The sequence below is a fragment of the Arachis duranensis genome, unplaced genomic scaffold (assembly GCF_000817695.3).
Source record: "Arachis duranensis cultivar V14167 unplaced genomic scaffold, aradu.V14167.gnm2.J7QH unplaced_Scaffold_232527, whole genome shotgun sequence".
Lineage (NCBI taxonomy): Eukaryota > Viridiplantae > Streptophyta > Magnoliopsida > Fabales > Fabaceae > Arachis > Arachis duranensis.
The window spans coordinates 346,446-364,118 of record NW_026264853.1 but is presented as its reverse complement, the minus strand read 5'-3'; the positions used below and the strand labels follow the sequence as shown (position 1 = coordinate 364,118).

The window sequence follows — 17,673 nt, the reverse complement described above, 5'->3', positions numbered from 1 at the left end:
TTGTTGCTGTTGTATTTTTTTGCCTTTTTCTCCTTCTTTCTCTGGTGAAGAAGCAGTAGAAAAGTGAGAAAGAAGAGTTTTAAATAGTGCAGAATGAATCGAACACAGTACTCATTGTGAACCGAACACAGTACTTATGATGAACCGAACATAGTACTCATGGTGAACCAAACACAATACAATTGTATAGTACTAAGTGAACGAACCCTGAATGCTAAACCCTAAACCCTGAATCATATCGTAAACCCTAAACCCCTAAAACCCTGAACCCTGAACCCTAAACCCTAGACCCCTAAACCCTAAACCCTCAATCATGAACACGGTGAACCGAAATTAATACACGGGACGAACCAAAAGTTTGAAATACACTGAACCCTTGTACACTGAACCCAGAACCCATAAACCCTAAAACCCTAAACCCTGAAACCCTATCGTCATTCTTTTGTTGTTGTTGCTGTTGTATTTTTTTGTCTTTTTCTCTTTCTCTCTCTGGTGAAGAAGCAGTAGAAGGTGAGGAAGAAGAGTTTTGAATAGTGCAGAATGAACCGAACACAATACTCATGGTGAACCGAATACAGTACTCATGGTGAACCGAACACAATACAATTGTATAGTACTGAGTGAACGAAACATAATCCATTATATAAAATCAAATTCAAACAGCTTTTTGCAGAATGAATCGAACACAATACTTATGGTGAAACAATTGTATAGTACTGAGTGAATGAAACATAATCCATTATATAAAATCAAATTCAAATAACTCTACCTACAATTTACATATTATCAATTCAATTCAATTCAATTCAGTACACCTCCGTCCATTTAATTCAATTCAAATTAGCAATTGCATTCCATTCAATTCGATTCAAAATTGAATAATCCAAACTTTGTCAGTTTGATTCGTTTCAGAAGAGTAATCCAAATCGCTCTCCTGATTTGAAATTGAGTCATTTATTGTTTTGATTCAGAAGTGCAGATCGAAAAAGAAAATGAAGAAGAATAGGAAGAAGATAAATGCAACGTAACTAGATCGAAATAAGAAAACGAGAAGATGAACGCGACTAGAGGAGAACGACGAAGGCAATGTAGATCAATAAGGAAGAACGTGAGCAAAAAAGAAGAAGAAAGAGGAGGATGTTTACGTTGAGTAAAGCTTTAGGTTGTAGCGCGTGTATGACAAACGAGTGAGGGGTAGGGGACGCGCGTGTGGAGGAAATTACTTGGTTAACAACCATGTAAAAAATACATGGATGCAGAACTTTTCCATTTTTTAACAAATACATGGTTAAACTGTGATATTTTAAATTTTCAGCTCCACACCACAATATAAAAATAATAAAATGAAATAGTTGGTATCTCCACAAAATTAAGATAATATAAATGTTTAACAAACATTTTACCTTTTTATTTTATTTTTTAACTAATGCAACTCTCAAAATTTCAGTAAGTTGAAGCATTTATAAGACTCTTGGAACTGCAGCCTATAGCTTCAAAGCACAACAGAACATCAGTTCCCAACACTGCAATCCCTCTCTCTCACTCTCTCAAAAGAAGAAGAAAAAGCTCATTGCTGAAGAGAAAATTGATTGCATGGAGAATCATCATTCAAGATATTACTTGACTTTCTTATTGCCTGTTCTAGCACTAGTAGTAGTAGTGCTGAATGTCTCTAATGCACAGCCTCTAGTTCCAGCATTGTTCATATTTGGTGACTCAGTGGTTGATGTTGGAAACAACAACCAACTACACACCATTGTCAAAGCAAACTTCCCACCTTATGGAAGAGACTTCAAGAATCACAGGTCAACTGGCAGGTTTTGCAATGGAAAACTTGCCTCAGATTTCACTGGTATATATTTATATCTAACACATCAAAATATATAGTATTACCTTGTTTTTCAACATGGAATTTGATCTTTGTGTTCCATTTCATTATTGCAGCTGAAAACCTTGGATTTACATCTTATCCACCCCCTTACCTCAACTTAAGGGTCAAAGGAAATAACCTCTTGAATGGTGCTAACTTTGCCTCAGCTGCTTCTGGCTACTATGACTTCACAGCCAAATTATGGGTATCTTTAAATACTTTGACATAAGATAAAGGGTCTCTTTTTTTTTTTTTTCCAATTTTTCTTTAAAAACACTTATAAAGTTCATGATGCTTATTGATGTTTTTAAAAGACAAAACATGCAAAAAGAATAGTAGTTTCAAGTTTGCTTGTTTTTAAGAATAAGTAATTCTATAATTATGTTGTATAACTATAGTTTTCTACTTTACTTCTACTTATCATTTTCAACTTTATCTACAAGAAGTTCTATCATTCTCTACAGAACAAGAATTTCTTACTTCATTAAGGTTTCTTTAACTGCAAACTCAACTTTTTATTATTGTGCTGTTAATATTAATGTGAAGCATGAAAAAAAAAAAAAAACGTTTACTTGAGAAAGCAAATAGGCTCCTATAAACTCCATATAAGTCTCCTATTACGTTTGTGTGTGTCTGTGTGTGGTTTCAAATTTAGTATTTTTTCCCCCCTTTGGATGCAGGATGCAATTCCATTGAGCCAGCAATTGGAACACTACAAAGAATGTCAGAATATATTGGTGGAAGTAGCAGGACAATCAAATGCTTCATCAACCATATCTGGTGCTATACATCTTGTTAGTGCTGGCAACAGTGACTTCATTCAGAATTATTACATAAACCCTCTGCTTAACAAGGTTTACACTGCTGATCAGTTCTCTGAAATTCTCATGCAACACTATGCCAATTTCATTCAGGCATGTTTTCCTCATATCTCAACCTTACAACATGTTAAACAAGTTTACTTAATTGGTTCTTATTTATGAATTTCAAACCATGCTTACTTGTGGCAGAATTTATATGCACTTGGAGCAAGGAGGATAGGTGTGACAACACTCCCTCCAATGGGTTGCGTGCCGGCCGCCATCACTCTATTTGGCTCCGATAGCAATGTATGTGTGGCGAGGCTGAACACCGATGCTCTTAACTTCAACACGAAGCTAAATTCCACATCCGAGAGCTTGCTGAGAAACCTTCCTGGCCTCAAATTGGTCATCCTTGATATCTACCAACCTCTCTATGAACTTGTCACTAAACCTTCCGAAAATGGTATTTACACATAATCAAATAATGTGAACTTTTCATACAATTGAATGCATTCTCAGAATATCTTGCGTACATTTGACAGGTTTTTTTGAAGCAAGGAAGGCTTGTTGTGGAACAGGGTTGGTAGAGACAGCTATACTGTGCAACAAGGACTCCATAGGAACATGTGCCAATGCATCCGAGTATGTATTCTGGGATGGTTTTCATCCATCGGAGTCTGCAAACAAGGTTTTAGCTGATGATTTGATTGCTGCTGGGATCTCTCTCATATCCTAAAAGAGAACTTTTGGCTTTCGTTTAAAACTCCAGTTAAGAGTGGTTGCTGTTGTTGAACGTATTCGGCTCATGTAAAACGTGGTTTAATATGTTGAAGGTTAGTTGAACTTACGTTTTCATCTAATAAGACCAATCAAGTATTATATTCGTTTAAGCTTCAAGTTTCTATATTGGTGGGGCTTAATTTGCCAGGTATCATTCAAGTAATTATTTAATTAACGGGTTCCAGAATAGAACTTATAAAAGCTTTTGGAAACTACAAACATTTTTGTTGTCAATAAAACTTTTATATTAAACACCTTCACGGTAGCATAACTCTTGTTTTATTCAAAGGATTTAGATACGGTTATCATGCTACTGGGCAACAAACAACATTATGAGAAGATAAGAATGTAGATGACGACAATGTCAAGATTGCTCACGTTGTCATGTATAATAGCACAGATAAATGTATATTCTTCAAAAACTGTCTGGGTTCTGGACAACAGTAATTTACAAGAGTAAAATGAAAAATAAATAAATAAAAATATTCTACTTGTAGAATTTATGACAACAATCCAACAATCTCTTCACATCTTTTTCATCAACAATATCATCCGCATCCAACTTATTCTCAGTAGTCTCCTTAGCATCAGTCCATTGATTCAAAATGTTGATCATCTTCTTGAGCTATAGCAAAGGTTAAAGAGAAACAACTTAATGAAGGCAAAACATGCATGCACAAAAAAGGGGCACTGGTTGCAAATTAAATGATCATAGTATTGGTTCAACCTATGATGTACAGACACGACACGGGACACGGAGATATACAAATTTTAAATTCTTATAAGAAATTCTTATAAGACATAGAAACACTATATATATATATATTAGATAAATTGTAATAATATTTTAATATTTTATTAATATTAAAAAGAATATATATTAAAAATAAGGCTGAACACACGTGATGGTATTTAGGTGTGTCCAAATGTGTCTGGAAAAGAATTTTTTATTTTCTATTAAGACACGGTTGAGACAAGCGTGTCGGACGAACGCTGATGAGTGTCATGTCCGAAATGTATCCGACACACGAACACGGTAACTCAGCGAAGTGTCCATACTTCATAGGATTCAACCAAGACATTTTTTGGTACAAGGAGTAGAAAATTTGGTAAATTTCATGTATCAACTCTTTAAAATTATACACGAAATTCATCTATGAAATTTTACCCCTCACTAGTTTTACCCTTCACTTTTACCTTCCAACCGAACATTTAAACTGCATAAGTCATCACTTAATATAAACTATTACTAGCTTATACTAACCAGTTAGTGCAGGAGGAACAGTATGGATTCCAAGTTATATAATCATGATCACATACAATGGAATTAAATGGAACATGCTAGAGTTGTGATACTTCCTACAAACCGATTCTTGTCATCCAAATGGAGCATTAATCAAAGATAATAAATTCAACAAGCTAAAAGAGAAGGATACCGATGTGTTTCTAGCATCCACGGTTGAGCCAGGAGACAAGCCTTCCTGTTCATGACTAGAGTTGACCAATTGTTGGTTAAGAAGCTCGTCTTCAATCATATCAGTTTTGTTCACAAGAACTGAAACGTAATGATATAAACTTGACGGACTAATCTCAGTTTCCTGAATTCTAACCATTATTCTAGCAATTACATTCCATAGTGCATTTCTTGCTTCTAAATCATCCGAAGCAAAAGGAAATATGTCAAGCAGACCAGCCAATAGGCCAAAATCTGGAAAGTAGAATGCCATTAATAATTAATACTGAGAATCATGAAAGAAAAAAAAAAAAATTGTTGAAGTTCATGTATGAGTATGAGACAGGGAAACCTGTTTTACCCTGTGATATCTCAGAAGCATGATCAGCAACTTCAGACAAAATATTTGCAATAAGAATTGCAGCAGTAACGCAGCAGTTCCCAACCTACAAAAGATATAAACAATTCACCATATATTTCAAGTTAGCCAAATCATTTCCATTTCTTGGCAATCTATAGATTGCACATATTAAAGCAGCAGGAGCTATAACTGACAAGAGTACATTGGCTTCTGCTTTCATCAGCTACAGCCAATTTAGATGATATTCTATGTTAACTTAAAAAATCAGGTGTTACCACTTTAGAGGAAATTTGATTTCCGCGACACTATATCTCAAAATTCATTGACGTGAATTTGGTACATTGATGTTTGTTTAAAAAAGTAGGTTGCATTATTGAGTCCTCTGCTCAACTGATCTAGACTGACATATATGAACAAAATTGTTAATTTATCATCAATACCACTATTAAATCCTTTCATATGCTTGTATTTGTAACATGGATTGTGTTATTTAATTTTTTTTAAGCATGCTAATATTTGAAAACCCATGAACTGATGTAATCAAGGAAACAAGGAACAGAAACAAGAAAAGATTATTTGAAAAACTTTGTGAGGTATTGGAAAATTAAAAAAAAAATCTAGGTATTTACATGAGTTCTGTGGACAAAAGATTATTCCTGACCAACATACTCCTCCAACAATATCTCACACCCTAGCATGGATCACCTACAAATTCATATTCTGACCATTAAAAATGCATACATATATAGGCTACCAAATACCAGGTTATAGCCATCAACAGTTATAAAGTATGTTGAGCAAAATGCAATGTTCTGAAAGTTTTAATCGAGTCAAAAAAATATACCTCCACTTTATCTGGGAACTTAATCAGATCACAAATTAACTGGAAAAGCTCTTTACTTGAACATATTTCCTGAGAATGATCATCTATAACAGAAAGTGCTTCGAGTGCACGAAGAATTAAATCAAGAATCGTGTACCTGAAACATAAGATAATAAAATGTTCTATCACTTCCAGTAGATAGCTGGATGGATAATGTTGAATATGTAAGAGAGAAGAATAAAAGTGAAAGTACTTTAAGCACCTATCACTGCTATTTTTATAGTTAGTATAAGAAGATAATAGGAACCATATGGCTTTGTCATTGCAGAATGAAGGGCTATGGATAGATGTACCTTTCAGGTATTCTTTCATTCATTAGTTTGCTCATCTCAAAGGCCAAGAGATTGATCAATATACTTGTCAAACCAAGCTTCATAATAGGGGGAAGAAGAGCATCCACAACTTTCTGCTGACTTTCTAATATTGCTAATATAAGTCCAATGCTCTGTCAAACGGTAGAACAGTTTTAGCTATTGATTAGATGAACTTACATTCTGACTCAGAAAGAGTGCTAAAAAAAGCAAAGGAATAAAACAAATAGTTTCCTCTCAAAATGTTTTAAGTTTCTTGTGCAGGTACTCAATAACATGCTCTCAAAAATCATAAACAACATAAAAATCAGTCAAAATTACCATGTATTAATACAGACTGCTTATTACCTTTTCTGTAAGCTGAAGGTTCAGCGTATTTTCTGCAATCCATAATATTTGGCACAGTGTATATTCAGATTGCAATGCCTCAGCCCATGCAACAGATTCACCACTTTGAAGACTCACAGCCAACAACCTGAGTGTTTGGAAAATCAAGAATTAGAATTCACTGAAAAATTGATTTCTTTTTCATGCTTTGGAACAAATAAAAGTTATAGTATGATACCTAATTTAAAGTATGCAACAAATCACGAGAAAATAAATCAAAGTGTAATTTCCCACCTAATCACATGGTTGTTGTGCCGGAGTTTATCTTAAAAATAACAAGGAAAAATTAGTTCAGCCGGAACAAACATATGTATTTTTATCAAAAAAGAATAGGAAAGAAACATTTGATATACTTGGAGCATGTTTCTTTCACACACAAGTTATACACTGTAAAAGCATAGAGTGAAAATAACATGAAAACCACAAAACTAAGGCAATACAGAAATAGAAAGAAATAACGCAAATTTAATCAGCAAAAAGAAAATAAAACTATAAAGTAGTTGGACAACCAAAGCTGAAGTCAAACCAAATTGTGTAAAACTGCAACATACCGGCATATTTCACAAAGGCATTGAGGATCATCCATAAACAATTTGTCCACAATTATCTCAATCAATCCATTTGTGGAAACTATGCGCTTCATTGGAATTTCATGACAGGCCAGGTTTCCGATAATTCCTATGCTAATTTCCTGTGACATGAAATTAGCCATAGATAGATGTATTAGATAATTCTTTCTTACCTGATAATCTTACTTTCCACAAACCATGTAAAAAAATGCATTAATTATGTCATATATTAACAGTCACTTACAGTAACACGTGGGGACTTGCAAACAAGGAGATTTGCTAAAAGCACATCAAGTATGAGATTCTCCACCTATAAGATTATAAAAGAAACTGCATCATCTCAATTCATACAACATAAAAAATGTTGAAATGCAGAAAGTATTATAAACATAATCCAGACTTGGACATGTCATGAGTTAAACCAATAGATGACAGCATACATACCATAAGTTCTGCATGTGTTGTGTTGGCAGCTAGATCCCACAAAACGCAACCATATTCCTCCCAGTCCTGCTCTTTACCTGCATTACTGGTACCATCACATTCTCCTTGCTGGCAAAACACTTCACCAGAATCATCAACATCCATGTTCTCAGATTTATAACTGGATGAATTGAGGTGCTCATGATCATTATCATTAGCAGCAGACACTGGAGCCCCTTCTTCTTCATTACTAATACTCAAACTTCGTTTAGGTGCATTCTGAGAAGCAGAACCCGACGGCAGCAGCTTCCTTATCAAGGAGATTATATAACTCGGATCAACTGTTGTTGATATGTCAAAAGACTGCATCAAAAGTAATTTAAAGCAATCGCCGTGTAAGAAATGAAGAACCCTAACCAGCTATTGCAACAATCCTAGTTTCATTTCCAGTATTACTACTACTACTCCTCCTTCTTCTTTGTATTTTCATTTCAAACTAAAGCAAGAACACAGTATACTGGTGCAAGACAGTTGAAGAAATAAAATTAATTTCATCGAATGGATTCAAACGTAACTGGAATGATATTTTGTAATATTGAGGAATAAAAGAGAAGAAAAATAAAAACTCAATCAGAGGCGTTGATGATAACCTCATCCAGCGGAGCAGAAGGATGGTGCGTCGGACCACCGTGCTCCTCCTCTTCTTCGATGGCAGGATCTGTTGGAACCGCCATCAGCTTCGCCCTTGCTTGCAGTTCCCTCCAATTTCAAATATTTACCGGCAAATCGAATCAGAAATTCAGTAGCATCGTCAATACCACCATCCAAACCAGCTTGTATCTTCTTCAATGATTCTTCTAAAGTTCATTGTTGGGCCGGCCTCTGGCCCAAAAGGCCCAGCTATTTTCTTTTTCCAGAAAAAAAAATAAAAATGATAACTCGAGAAGGACCTTGCACCTGAATCCAACGGCAAATACCAGCCACAAATAAATTATGTCCTTTTTCAGTTTTTCCCCTTATTTTTCCTGGCTATCTTTGCATTGGAAATTTGGAATATGAATAAAATATAATTCGAAATATATTAAAATAATAAAAAGAAAAGAACTGACTAGATAATTTATTACATCGTTTCGTTTTGATCGTTACAGACTCCGATTGAAGTGCAGAAGCTCCAACTACTCTGTTCCTGCACGGCATGCACGACCACCATAACTATAACCATAGCTATAACCATAACCGCACTTAAACTAAACCATGGCTTTGAGATGGCCGCTCCTACTGCGGTTCCGTTCTCAACAACCTCTTCTCGCTCCAACTAACTTTGCCGCCTTCTCCGATCTCGCCGACCCGCGTGCTTTTGACGCGCCGTGTCTTCCTTCCGTGAATCTACTGCACCGGAGCAATGTTTTGGCTCCGGCACTGAAGCTGAAGGTTCTGGCGCCTTACGTCGTCAAATGCCTCGCCAGATCCACAGAGGAGAAGCAATGGAGCGACGCCGAAACAGTCGTCACTGATTCCGACGAAGCTGCTTCTGAGGATGACGGAAACGGTCAGCTCCGGAGCCAAACCTCTGCTTCGGAAACTGACCGTCTTGAGTCTCCGAGAGTCGCGACTAGCTACTCTGGCGACTCTCTTTCGCTTGGAATTCGAGAACCGGTTTACGAAGTTCGTTCTTATCATTAGCTCCCTGTTAACTTCTGAAACTACTATGTCAGGCGTTATTGGAAGCTTCTAGAATTTTGTTGAAGCTTCTATGCAGTTTTTTACTCTTTTTTTTCATTTTTTTCTTGGTTTCATTTTGCTCATGTGATTCTTCTGCTGTTTTGTTGCTTTGTGAAGGTTGTGGAAGTGAGATCAGATGGAACAGTATCGACAAGAAAAATCAATAGGAGACAATTGTTGAAGTCAAGTGGTGAGTTAAATGGATAAATTTACGCCTAAGGCTGAAATTAGCGGAAAATAAATATCAGTTCATTTACTCATGTTAAGCTTCTTTCTGTAACGTAGTTATAGTTTGCATAACAGTTGTTCTGAATCAACCATTGCACCCATTGCTTATTTTGCAAAGATGCATTTGCACGCTGATGCTGTGATCGCTTTGTTCTGTTTGATGATGGTTCAGGTCTTCGTCCTCGGGACATTCGAAGTGTGGATCCGTCTTTGTTTTTGACGAATTCGGTACCCTCTTTGCTGGTACAGTTTCTTTTGTTTGCATCCTCGCTATTTAGTAATACTTCGTGGTGTGTGTTTATGCAGTCATTCAAGTTTCATGAAGATGTCATGGAGTGCTCTGTCCTCCATGATGTTATAATTTGTAAAGTTTACATGGCTTTGCCGCGTTGTCTGCTTCTATCAAATAATCCAGGATGGTAGCCTTATTGAAGTTGCCTTTTATATCAATTAATTTTCAGTTCTTTGTCTTGTGTTAGGTTCGTGAGTATGCGATACTTCTAAATCTGGGCTCCCTTCGAGCAATAGCAATGAAAGATTGTGTACTTATATTTGACTATAATCGGTAATGTCTTAATTCCAAATTAATATATTATGGTTGCATCGTTGTCATCATTTCATGGATAAAGTTATTTGAGTGCACTAAAACCAAACTTCTGCCTCTGCTGATATTTATCAGTAAAGGAGGGCAAGCTTTTCTGGAGTCATTGTTGCCCAGGTTGAACCCCAAGAACAGTAACGGAGGGCCATCAATGCCATTTGAACTCGAGGTTTGTCTGAAATTTGCTACTTTCATTTAACATACTTACATACATAGTACTGAAAAGGATAAGGAGAAAAACCAAAACTGAACAGTTGGAGAAATTTCAGAATTATAGCTCAGTAGATCTTTATGGCCATAGTTTTTGGAAAGGTAAAAATAAGTTTCGTACTGTAGTGGATGTTTGTAAACACGAAGTATACAGATAGGAGAACCTAACCATTTCTTGGCTCTTCAGCAGTGACTGTGTCTCCTAAGAGTTTTCTTTTGATTTCTTTTATGTTACCGAGGCATCCATTTGTGGTGGCACTGTAAACAAGCGGCTGTGAAATGCCATCCACTAAACTGTTAGACAAATCACATACATGGAGCCTTCCCACTAAACTCTAAGCAATTTACACCCACTACAAAATAGATGGAAATCCTCTATTTCATATCCTATAATCTTAGAAGATTTCTTAGTTTCCTTTTCAGAGGGATATTTAATAAATTGTATTCATATTTTTCTCAAACATGTTAATTTTAAGAATCTGGACCAATCCCTACCCGGGGAACTTTCAGGCTGTTGAAGCAGCATTGCTTTCAAGAATACAGCGTTTAGAGCGCAGACTGATGGACTTAGAACCTCGAGTGAGTATGGGAACACAGTGAGTAACTGAGTTTTCATGTTGGAGTTTTGTGTATGTGTTCTTGCATTTATGTGTTTCTTTGTTGTTCCTTGTCTTCTTATTATCATAAGTTGGTATTTCTAAACTTAAATGTTCGAGTATATTTTGTACTTTTTGTCTGTTAGGTTACAGCTTTTATTATTATCATATTTCTTATCTTTTGCCTCCTGTTTTATTATCATAGGTTGTTTTTATAAAATACATTAACGGGAGTTATTTCAAAATCTACTTCCGAACCAGAACTGGCATAAATTCCTTGCATTATCTATTAGTTCTTGTGTGATCTGTTCCAACGACTTCATGCATGCATTCCACTACATCTGAAAAGTGATATAAAGCTCATTTTGTGGTGCTTTATATGATATGTTCAGCATTGCATACTTCAAGCTAGAAAGTCTTACTGAAATACTTTTCCGATTATATTGGTTTTCTGTAGTAGGGATTAATAGCAGACCCATAAGTTTCCACCATTTTAAGTCTCGGGATTCCCTCCTTGATTGGAAATATAATATTTTTTCAACTTTCTTTCTCTCCCTCTTGTTCCAGGTGCAGGCTCTTCTTGAAGCCTTGCCAAATCGATTAACGGGTGACATATTGGAGCAACTTCGTATTAGCAAACAAACTTTGGTAAAATTTAATCTGTAGTTTTTCTCCCCAATAAGCTATCATTTTTCATCTCTATAGTTGCTTATTTCCTTCATGCATATTTGCTAGGTTGAGTTAGGTTCTCGGGCTGGCGCTCTTAGACAGATGCTGCTCGACCTTTTGGAAGATCCCCATGAAATACGCCGTATATGTATTATGGGAAGAAACTGCACGGTTACAAAAGGAGACAATTTGGTCGAATGCTCTGTACCCTTAGAGAAGCAGATTGCCGAAGGTAAGCTATTTGATGCAGTTTTGTTATTGCTGACTTCAAATAGGTCTTACATTCTATTGTTGACCTATAACATAACTTCTCGTTTGCCTTTCTTCTTATTTATTTGTTTTTTTTTATATGAAGAGGAGGAGGAGGAAATTGAGATGCTTCTTGAAAATTATCTTCAAAGGTTATTCTCAATCCTAATTGGTGCATTACATGTAAACAATTTGAAACCAATATCTTAAGCTGTTGGTTACCATTGCATGTTACAACCTCATGGATATCCATAAAACTATGTAATCTAGCTACAAATATTTTAAAGGAATCTACATTAGGAAACAAGTTTCATGAAGCTTTCAAACTCCCTAAAAGTTGATGATTTCAACAAATTACTTCATAACTATTGATTTCATTGAAAATATTGATTTCTATTTCTAACCGTACTTTCAGATGTGAATCATGTCATGGTCAAGCTGAAAGGCTTCTTGATTCTGCAAGGGAAATGGAAGATTCTATAGCAGTCAGTTTGAGGTTTGGCCCTCAATTCACTCTTGTCACAGGGGATTAGGCAGTTTGCAATCATTGCTTTTACTGACACTATTTGTTCCAACAAATTTGATTGCATTTGACAGCTCACGAAGGCTTGAGGTTAGCCGAGTGGAACTGCTTCTCCAAGTAGGAACATTCTGTGTGGCAGTTGGTGCACTTGTAGCAGGTACAGATTTTTGGCAATGGTTTGATATAGTTTGTACAGTGAGTTCTACCAAAACCGTCCATGTGCTAACCAGCATTTATTTTACCTAATCACACCCAAGACCACATAAACCAGTTAATTGAAATGATTTCACATTAAGCATTAAAATTAACCAAGAGTTCCAGCAAACTTCAGTTTGATTAAAGCTTGACATCCAGTTGCAGACTGTTCATAAAATCGTTTAACAATTTTGTTATGTTAAAATTCTGAAGTTAGTCTAAAACATATGAGCATGCATTTGGCCTTCATAACTTACTACCATGATAACAGCAAAATTCTTTTGTTTTAATGTTCTATCCTATCAAGGACAAGGGCTGTTAATATTTAGGATCTTCAGCTGCTCAATTTAGAGGTTGAATGAAATATCACAAATAAACATGCAGATTACATATCAAATGCATCAGACTGATTATTTTTCATGATTTCAGGTATATTTGGCATGAACCTGAAGTCATATCTTGAAGAGCATGTGGTATGTTGTTTTCCGAAATCATATTTCATGCATGTTTTTCTTGATTCTTCTTGCAAATGATTGTCACTTGGTCTCAAAGAAACAAAAAAGTCCTACAAACATAGCTAAATTTTTGAATTTGTATGCAGTTTGCATTTTGGCTGACGACAGCTGGAATAATTGTCGGTGCTGTTGTTGCTTTTTTCCTTATGTATTTCTACCTCAAGGCAAGGAAAATATTTTGATTGGAAGAAACTTCAAAAATTAGGTAATAATATCTACTACCTTTTAACTTATTAGCCCCTGTAGTACTACTCTAAAATAAAAACAACGTATATCTATATGGACCAAAAGTTACATTTAAGCCATTTGTCTATATAACATCCTTAACCCAAATATATTGCATATATATGAAGCTTCTAATGACTTCCCAATGCAATTATTTTTTCAGGTGATATCAGATCATGAAGAAAACTAAGCACTCAATGAATGCAGTGATTGTGCATGAGGACCATCCAGAATGAATTGGAAAGTGTGTGCAATATTATCGGCATTAGTCATTACCAATCAATCGGCAAGAATTCGTTTCCATTCTTATTTAGGAAGGGAGTCGAGCATTGTTTTGTTGTTTAATGATTTCAGAGTGGTTATAATAGTCATAATCGACGATCAGCCATCGAGATCCTACATCTGGTTGTTGCTCGTGCCCGTACGTGCTAAAACAATACACATTCACACTATATGCATCAAGACAGGAAGTTGAACACTCCCCCAGCAAGAAGCATTTTAGTTGGGAATTTTTTAGGGTGCTGGTGTGTGTAGAATATTGGATTGGGCAAGATTAGAAAAATGACGTCCAAACACGGTACAGGATTGATCCAATCTTTTTTTTTTTTATGTGGAAATTAAGTACGACTAATATTCACAATGAATGCTGTGTATTATCGTGATCATTTACTAACCAAATCTGGGGAAAATAGAATAATTATGTTGTTAGTACACAAAAAAGGAGTTAAACTTCAAAGTGGTTCCTCAGATTCACAAAATGCACTGAGTTAGTCCCTGACTTTCCAATTACACTAAGGGTTTGTTTGGGTGAGCTTCTAAGAAAAGATCTTTTTTCGAGTTATCTTTTTTTAAAAGATCTTATGGAAAAGTAAAAGTAATTTTATGTTTGGGTATCTCATGTAAAAAGATCTTTTTATTTATCAATTATGTTTGGGTATAACAATATAAAAGTACTTTTTTGTTTATTTATTATATGAAAAACATCTTTTTTTTAAGGAAAAAAGATCTTTTAAAAAAAGATGTAAATTACAGCTTCTCAAAAAAGATGTTTTTCTGATTTTTCTAGTGCTTTTACTTTTACTACTAGAAATTTGCCAAACACACTAAAAAATAAAAAAAAAGATCTTTTTTCAATAGAAAAAGATCTTTTTTTATCAAAATAATGGCGCCCAAACAAACACTAATTACGTCTTCCAAATTACAAAAAATGCATCAACGTAGTCCCTCTCGAATTTTCCGTTCATATTTCTTGCTGGCGGGAGTGACGTGGCGAATAATTGCCATGCTGGAGTGTCTAACGGTTGCATGATGTGGCAAATGAAAGTTTATGACCCAATTTGGTCCCTGGTCCCTTTTTAAACCCTAACTCAGAAGTAGCGCACCACTTCTTCGGTCTTCATCATCTGCTTCTTCTTCTTTCCTGCTCATTCTCGTAGCCGTTGCTTTGCTGGTTGGATGATGGTTGGACGTGCAGATGAAGGAGAGAGAAGTTCTATGCAATCAACCACAAGGAGGCCAAGTCAGAACAGAGGCTCGCAAGTACCAAATCGGTGTGGGTGTGGGAAACGTCTTGTGAAGAGCCTATAGAAAATCATGTCAAAATCAAATTATTAAAATCTAAATCTTTTTAAATGTTTGCCAATAGTTTTCTCTTGGACTCAATTTAACTCTAAATCTTCGGATACCCTCCATCTAATTAAGCCAAACAAGAATTCATTCCCATGCCTTGCACTGGAGAAACGCAATGCCTAAAGGAAAACTTTAAACATTTTTCTTGTTCTCAAGAAGGAAATATAGAATGGATGATGCATCTAAATCCTTCTAAAAGATTCTAATTTCAAGAAGCCAACATCATAAATCAATAATTGAGCATTAAATCTGGAAAACTCCAATTTGATAACTGATGCATTAGAAGTTGAGAACACAAAATGAACATTAGTGTTTGGTAAGGAATTAAGATTGCATCAAGTCTTCCAAGAGTGATAAATGAGGGTGCTACAAACGAAAGGTAATGCAAGCTTTAAAATATTGGCTTCCAACATCACAGGTTAGCAAGAAGCATTAGGTTTCTGATAGTTAACTCAAGCATAACTCATTCACAACATCCAGGAAAAATAAAAACCAAGTACAACATTGCGTATGGGAACAGTTAAAATGGCATGTGCATTGTGCATGTCTGTTGTAATAGATTCTCTCCGCCAAACATGTCAAGCAAAAACTATTACTTCAAATTTTAGCCGATTGTTTCCTAACCTGTGAAAGGTCGTGTGAGCCATAACTACATCACCATCAAAGACACAACTAGCAAAGTGTCCACCAGATGCAAGCAGTACGATTCGCAAATGAGTATTATTCATGGGCTCAAGAGTTAGAGATTTCAACTTCTTATACACTTCGTTCTCTACACTTCCATTCTCATCACTCATATTCAATCAAGCACTTTCAGAGAGAAACTCTTTGACCTGATTGAAGATCAACAAATAGATTTTGTTTAAAAAAATTTCTTGATTTATCACGCACTTCATTGCGATTTTGAGACTCATTTTCACAAATTCCAAACAGTACAACAAGAATATAACACAATTGCAATTTCAGGTACCCTAATCAAAAAATGTTTGAACATTACTTTTGTTCATATGGTAAATTTGACCCATATTTAGTGCAAGGATAAAATTGTGAGTGAATTTTGAAACTGAAAATTCTAAAGAAATTATTGAATCTCACATTGATTTGTCATCTGGCATTTCATTTAAGGTATTCTCAGGGGTATTCTTGTTGTTTAAACCCCAGACTCCTCTTGTGGAACATAATCCAGACACAGAACAGCTTCTTTCTCCTCCATCAGTTTAGGCGTCGAAACTCCATGTTCAAAATAAACCAATCTTCCATCAACATTCTTCTTAAACGTTCCACCATGATAGAACATGATATCCAGCAACTTTTCTATCTGTAACGAAAAAATACATTTTATCTAACATATGAAATCAGCAAACAACAACAGATTATATTCCAAAATTGCTTACTAATAACTACTTCAGTGACTATGTCATTATAGAAATGACCATATTTTCAATTTGAAAACAGAACATTCCGATAACCCCTACCCACACCACCAAGTGCAAAAAACCCTAGCTACTAACATAGCATCCATGGTTTTTCATCAATCTACACCAAATTTCCAAGTAAAATCCATAATGATGGATACATTACCACTATGAAAAACAAAACAACACTATCTAATATACTGCATGCCTACCTCTGTCACATGGGATTTCACGCAGAATCTTTGCTCCTTCCTTCAGCGATCTTGAGCCAACGATGACCAGGTTCCTCTGAACTCCAACTTGTTTCACTCCGAAAAGCCTCGCCAGAACTCTCGAATGCCAGGGTTTGGCGCTTTCAGTTCGCAGAAGATGAGGAAGACGAAGTGTCTAGTTATGGGTTTAGCGCCAAAACCCAATACGACGACGTTTTCCATCCTCCAGTGTGGCAATTATTCGCCATGTCACTCTCGCCGGCAAGAATTATGAAAACGAAAAATTAGACAAGGACCATGTTGATGCATTTTTTGCAATCTGGAAAACGTAATTAGTGCAATTGAGAAGTCAGGGACTAAATCGGTGCATTTTATGAATCTCAGGAACCACTCTGGGTTTAACTCCAAAAAAAGAGAGTAATATTACACATCCAAATCTTTTTATGAACCAAGTCTAACTAAGTTAAATAATAAAATTTAAAATAATACTAGTTATAATTGATTTTTGTTATATTACACTAATTTAATTGGACTTATCAAATTAATTGTTTGTATAAAATATATATTGAAATATAAAATACATATAAAAAATAAATTAAATAATATATTTATACACAAATAAAGATTCTTGGAATTGCGAGTCTGGTAGTCTGATATTTCGAACGAAGCCCCAACAAATCCGAACCCAGCCCGTTAGTTTTTCAAATCCACCAAGTCACTCGGATAATTGCAGTCACTAAACAACTCAACCCGTTAGTTTTTCAGAGTTCTCTTTAAAACAAGCTAAGAAACTAAAGTTTCGAAATATATAATATCTCTGCATACGATGAAGCTTTTGTATGAA

The 17,673-nt window shown here is 35.4% G+C and overlaps 3 protein-coding genes across 3 annotated transcripts; 2 read left to right on the top strand and 1 right to left on the bottom strand.

Moving 5' to 3' along the window:
• The first annotated feature begins 1,484 nt into the window (after positions 1 to 1,484).
• Positions 1,485 to 3,563, top strand: LOC127744247 (GDSL esterase/lipase At5g22810-like). The gene is made up of 5 exons (XM_052256525.1): positions 1,485 to 1,852; positions 1,945 to 2,075; positions 2,551 to 2,784; positions 2,881 to 3,136; positions 3,216 to 3,563. The coding sequence occupies exons 1-5, from the start codon at positions 1,594 to 1,596 to the stop codon at positions 3,407 to 3,409; spliced, it is 1,074 nt and encodes a 357-aa protein (XP_052112485.1). The 5' UTR covers positions 1,485 to 1,593; the 3' UTR covers positions 3,410 to 3,563.
• Positions 3,564 to 3,803: 240 nt separating this feature from the next.
• On the bottom strand, positions 3,804 to 8,737 carry LOC107461865 (uncharacterized). Its single transcript, XM_016080417.3, has 10 exons — positions 8,491 to 8,737; positions 7,862 to 8,203; positions 7,662 to 7,727; positions 7,400 to 7,539; positions 6,810 to 6,936; positions 6,444 to 6,595; positions 6,112 to 6,247; positions 5,268 to 5,352; positions 4,890 to 5,161; positions 3,804 to 4,078 (listed from the first exon to the last, which is right to left on the bottom strand). The coding sequence occupies exons 1-10, from the start codon at positions 8,572 to 8,574 to the stop codon at positions 3,941 to 3,943; spliced, it is 1,542 nt and encodes a 513-aa protein (XP_015935903.1). The 5' UTR covers positions 8,575 to 8,737; the 3' UTR covers positions 3,804 to 3,940.
• A 206-nt stretch (positions 8,738 to 8,943) lies between these two features.
• On the top strand, positions 8,944 to 14,459 carry LOC127744197 (magnesium transporter MRS2-11, chloroplastic-like). Its single transcript, XM_052256477.1, has 14 exons — positions 8,944 to 9,505; positions 9,680 to 9,752; positions 9,963 to 10,033; positions 10,270 to 10,355; positions 10,470 to 10,560; positions 11,112 to 11,180; positions 11,765 to 11,845; positions 11,933 to 12,098; positions 12,222 to 12,267; positions 12,531 to 12,611; positions 12,713 to 12,795; positions 13,263 to 13,306; positions 13,435 to 13,553; positions 13,737 to 14,459. The coding sequence occupies exons 1-13, from the start codon at positions 9,095 to 9,097 to the stop codon at positions 13,528 to 13,530; spliced, it is 1,398 nt and encodes a 465-aa protein (XP_052112437.1). The 5' UTR covers positions 8,944 to 9,094; the 3' UTR covers positions 13,531 to 13,553; positions 13,737 to 14,459.
• The last annotated feature ends 3,214 nt before the right edge of the window (positions 14,460 to 17,673 follow it).

What these genes read in the sequence shown, in the direction of transcription:
- LOC127744197 (XM_052256477.1), top strand. Translation starts at nt 9,095, where the DNA reads ATGGCTTTGAGATGGCCGCTCCTACTGCGGTTCCGTTCTCAACAACCT. An exon ending in TCTATAGCAGTCAGTTTGAG is followed by an intron (nt 12,612 to 12,712) that starts GTTTGGCCCTCA and finishes TGCATTTGACAG; the next exon opens with CTCACGAAGGCTTGAGGTTA. An exon ending in AGTTGGTGCACTTGTAGCAG is followed by an intron (nt 12,796 to 13,262) that starts GTACAGATTTTT and finishes TCATGATTTCAG; the next exon opens with GTATATTTGGCATGAACCTG.
- LOC127744247 (XM_052256525.1), top strand. Translation starts at nt 1,594, where the DNA reads ATGGAGAATCATCATTCAAGATATTACTTGACTTTCTTATTGCCTGTT. An exon ending in ACTTCACAGCCAAATTATGG is followed by an intron (nt 2,076 to 2,550) that starts GTATCTTTAAAT and finishes CTTTGGATGCAG; the next exon opens with GATGCAATTCCATTGAGCCA. An exon ending in ACTATGCCAATTTCATTCAG is followed by an intron (nt 2,785 to 2,880) that starts GCATGTTTTCCT and finishes TACTTGTGGCAG; the next exon opens with AATTTATATGCACTTGGAGC.
- LOC107461865 (XM_016080417.3), bottom strand. Translation starts at nt 8,574, where the DNA reads ATGGCGGTTCCAACAGATCCTGCCATCGAAGAAGAGGAGGAGCACGGT. An exon ending in CAACACATGCAGAACTTATG is followed by an intron (nt 7,728 to 7,861) that starts GTATGTATGCTG and finishes ATAATCTTATAG; the next exon opens with GTGGAGAATCTCATACTTGA. An exon ending in TGCTTCTGAGATATCACAGG is followed by an intron (nt 5,162 to 5,267) that starts GTAAAACAGGTT and finishes TCTACTTTCCAG; the next exon opens with ATTTTGGCCTATTGGCTGGT.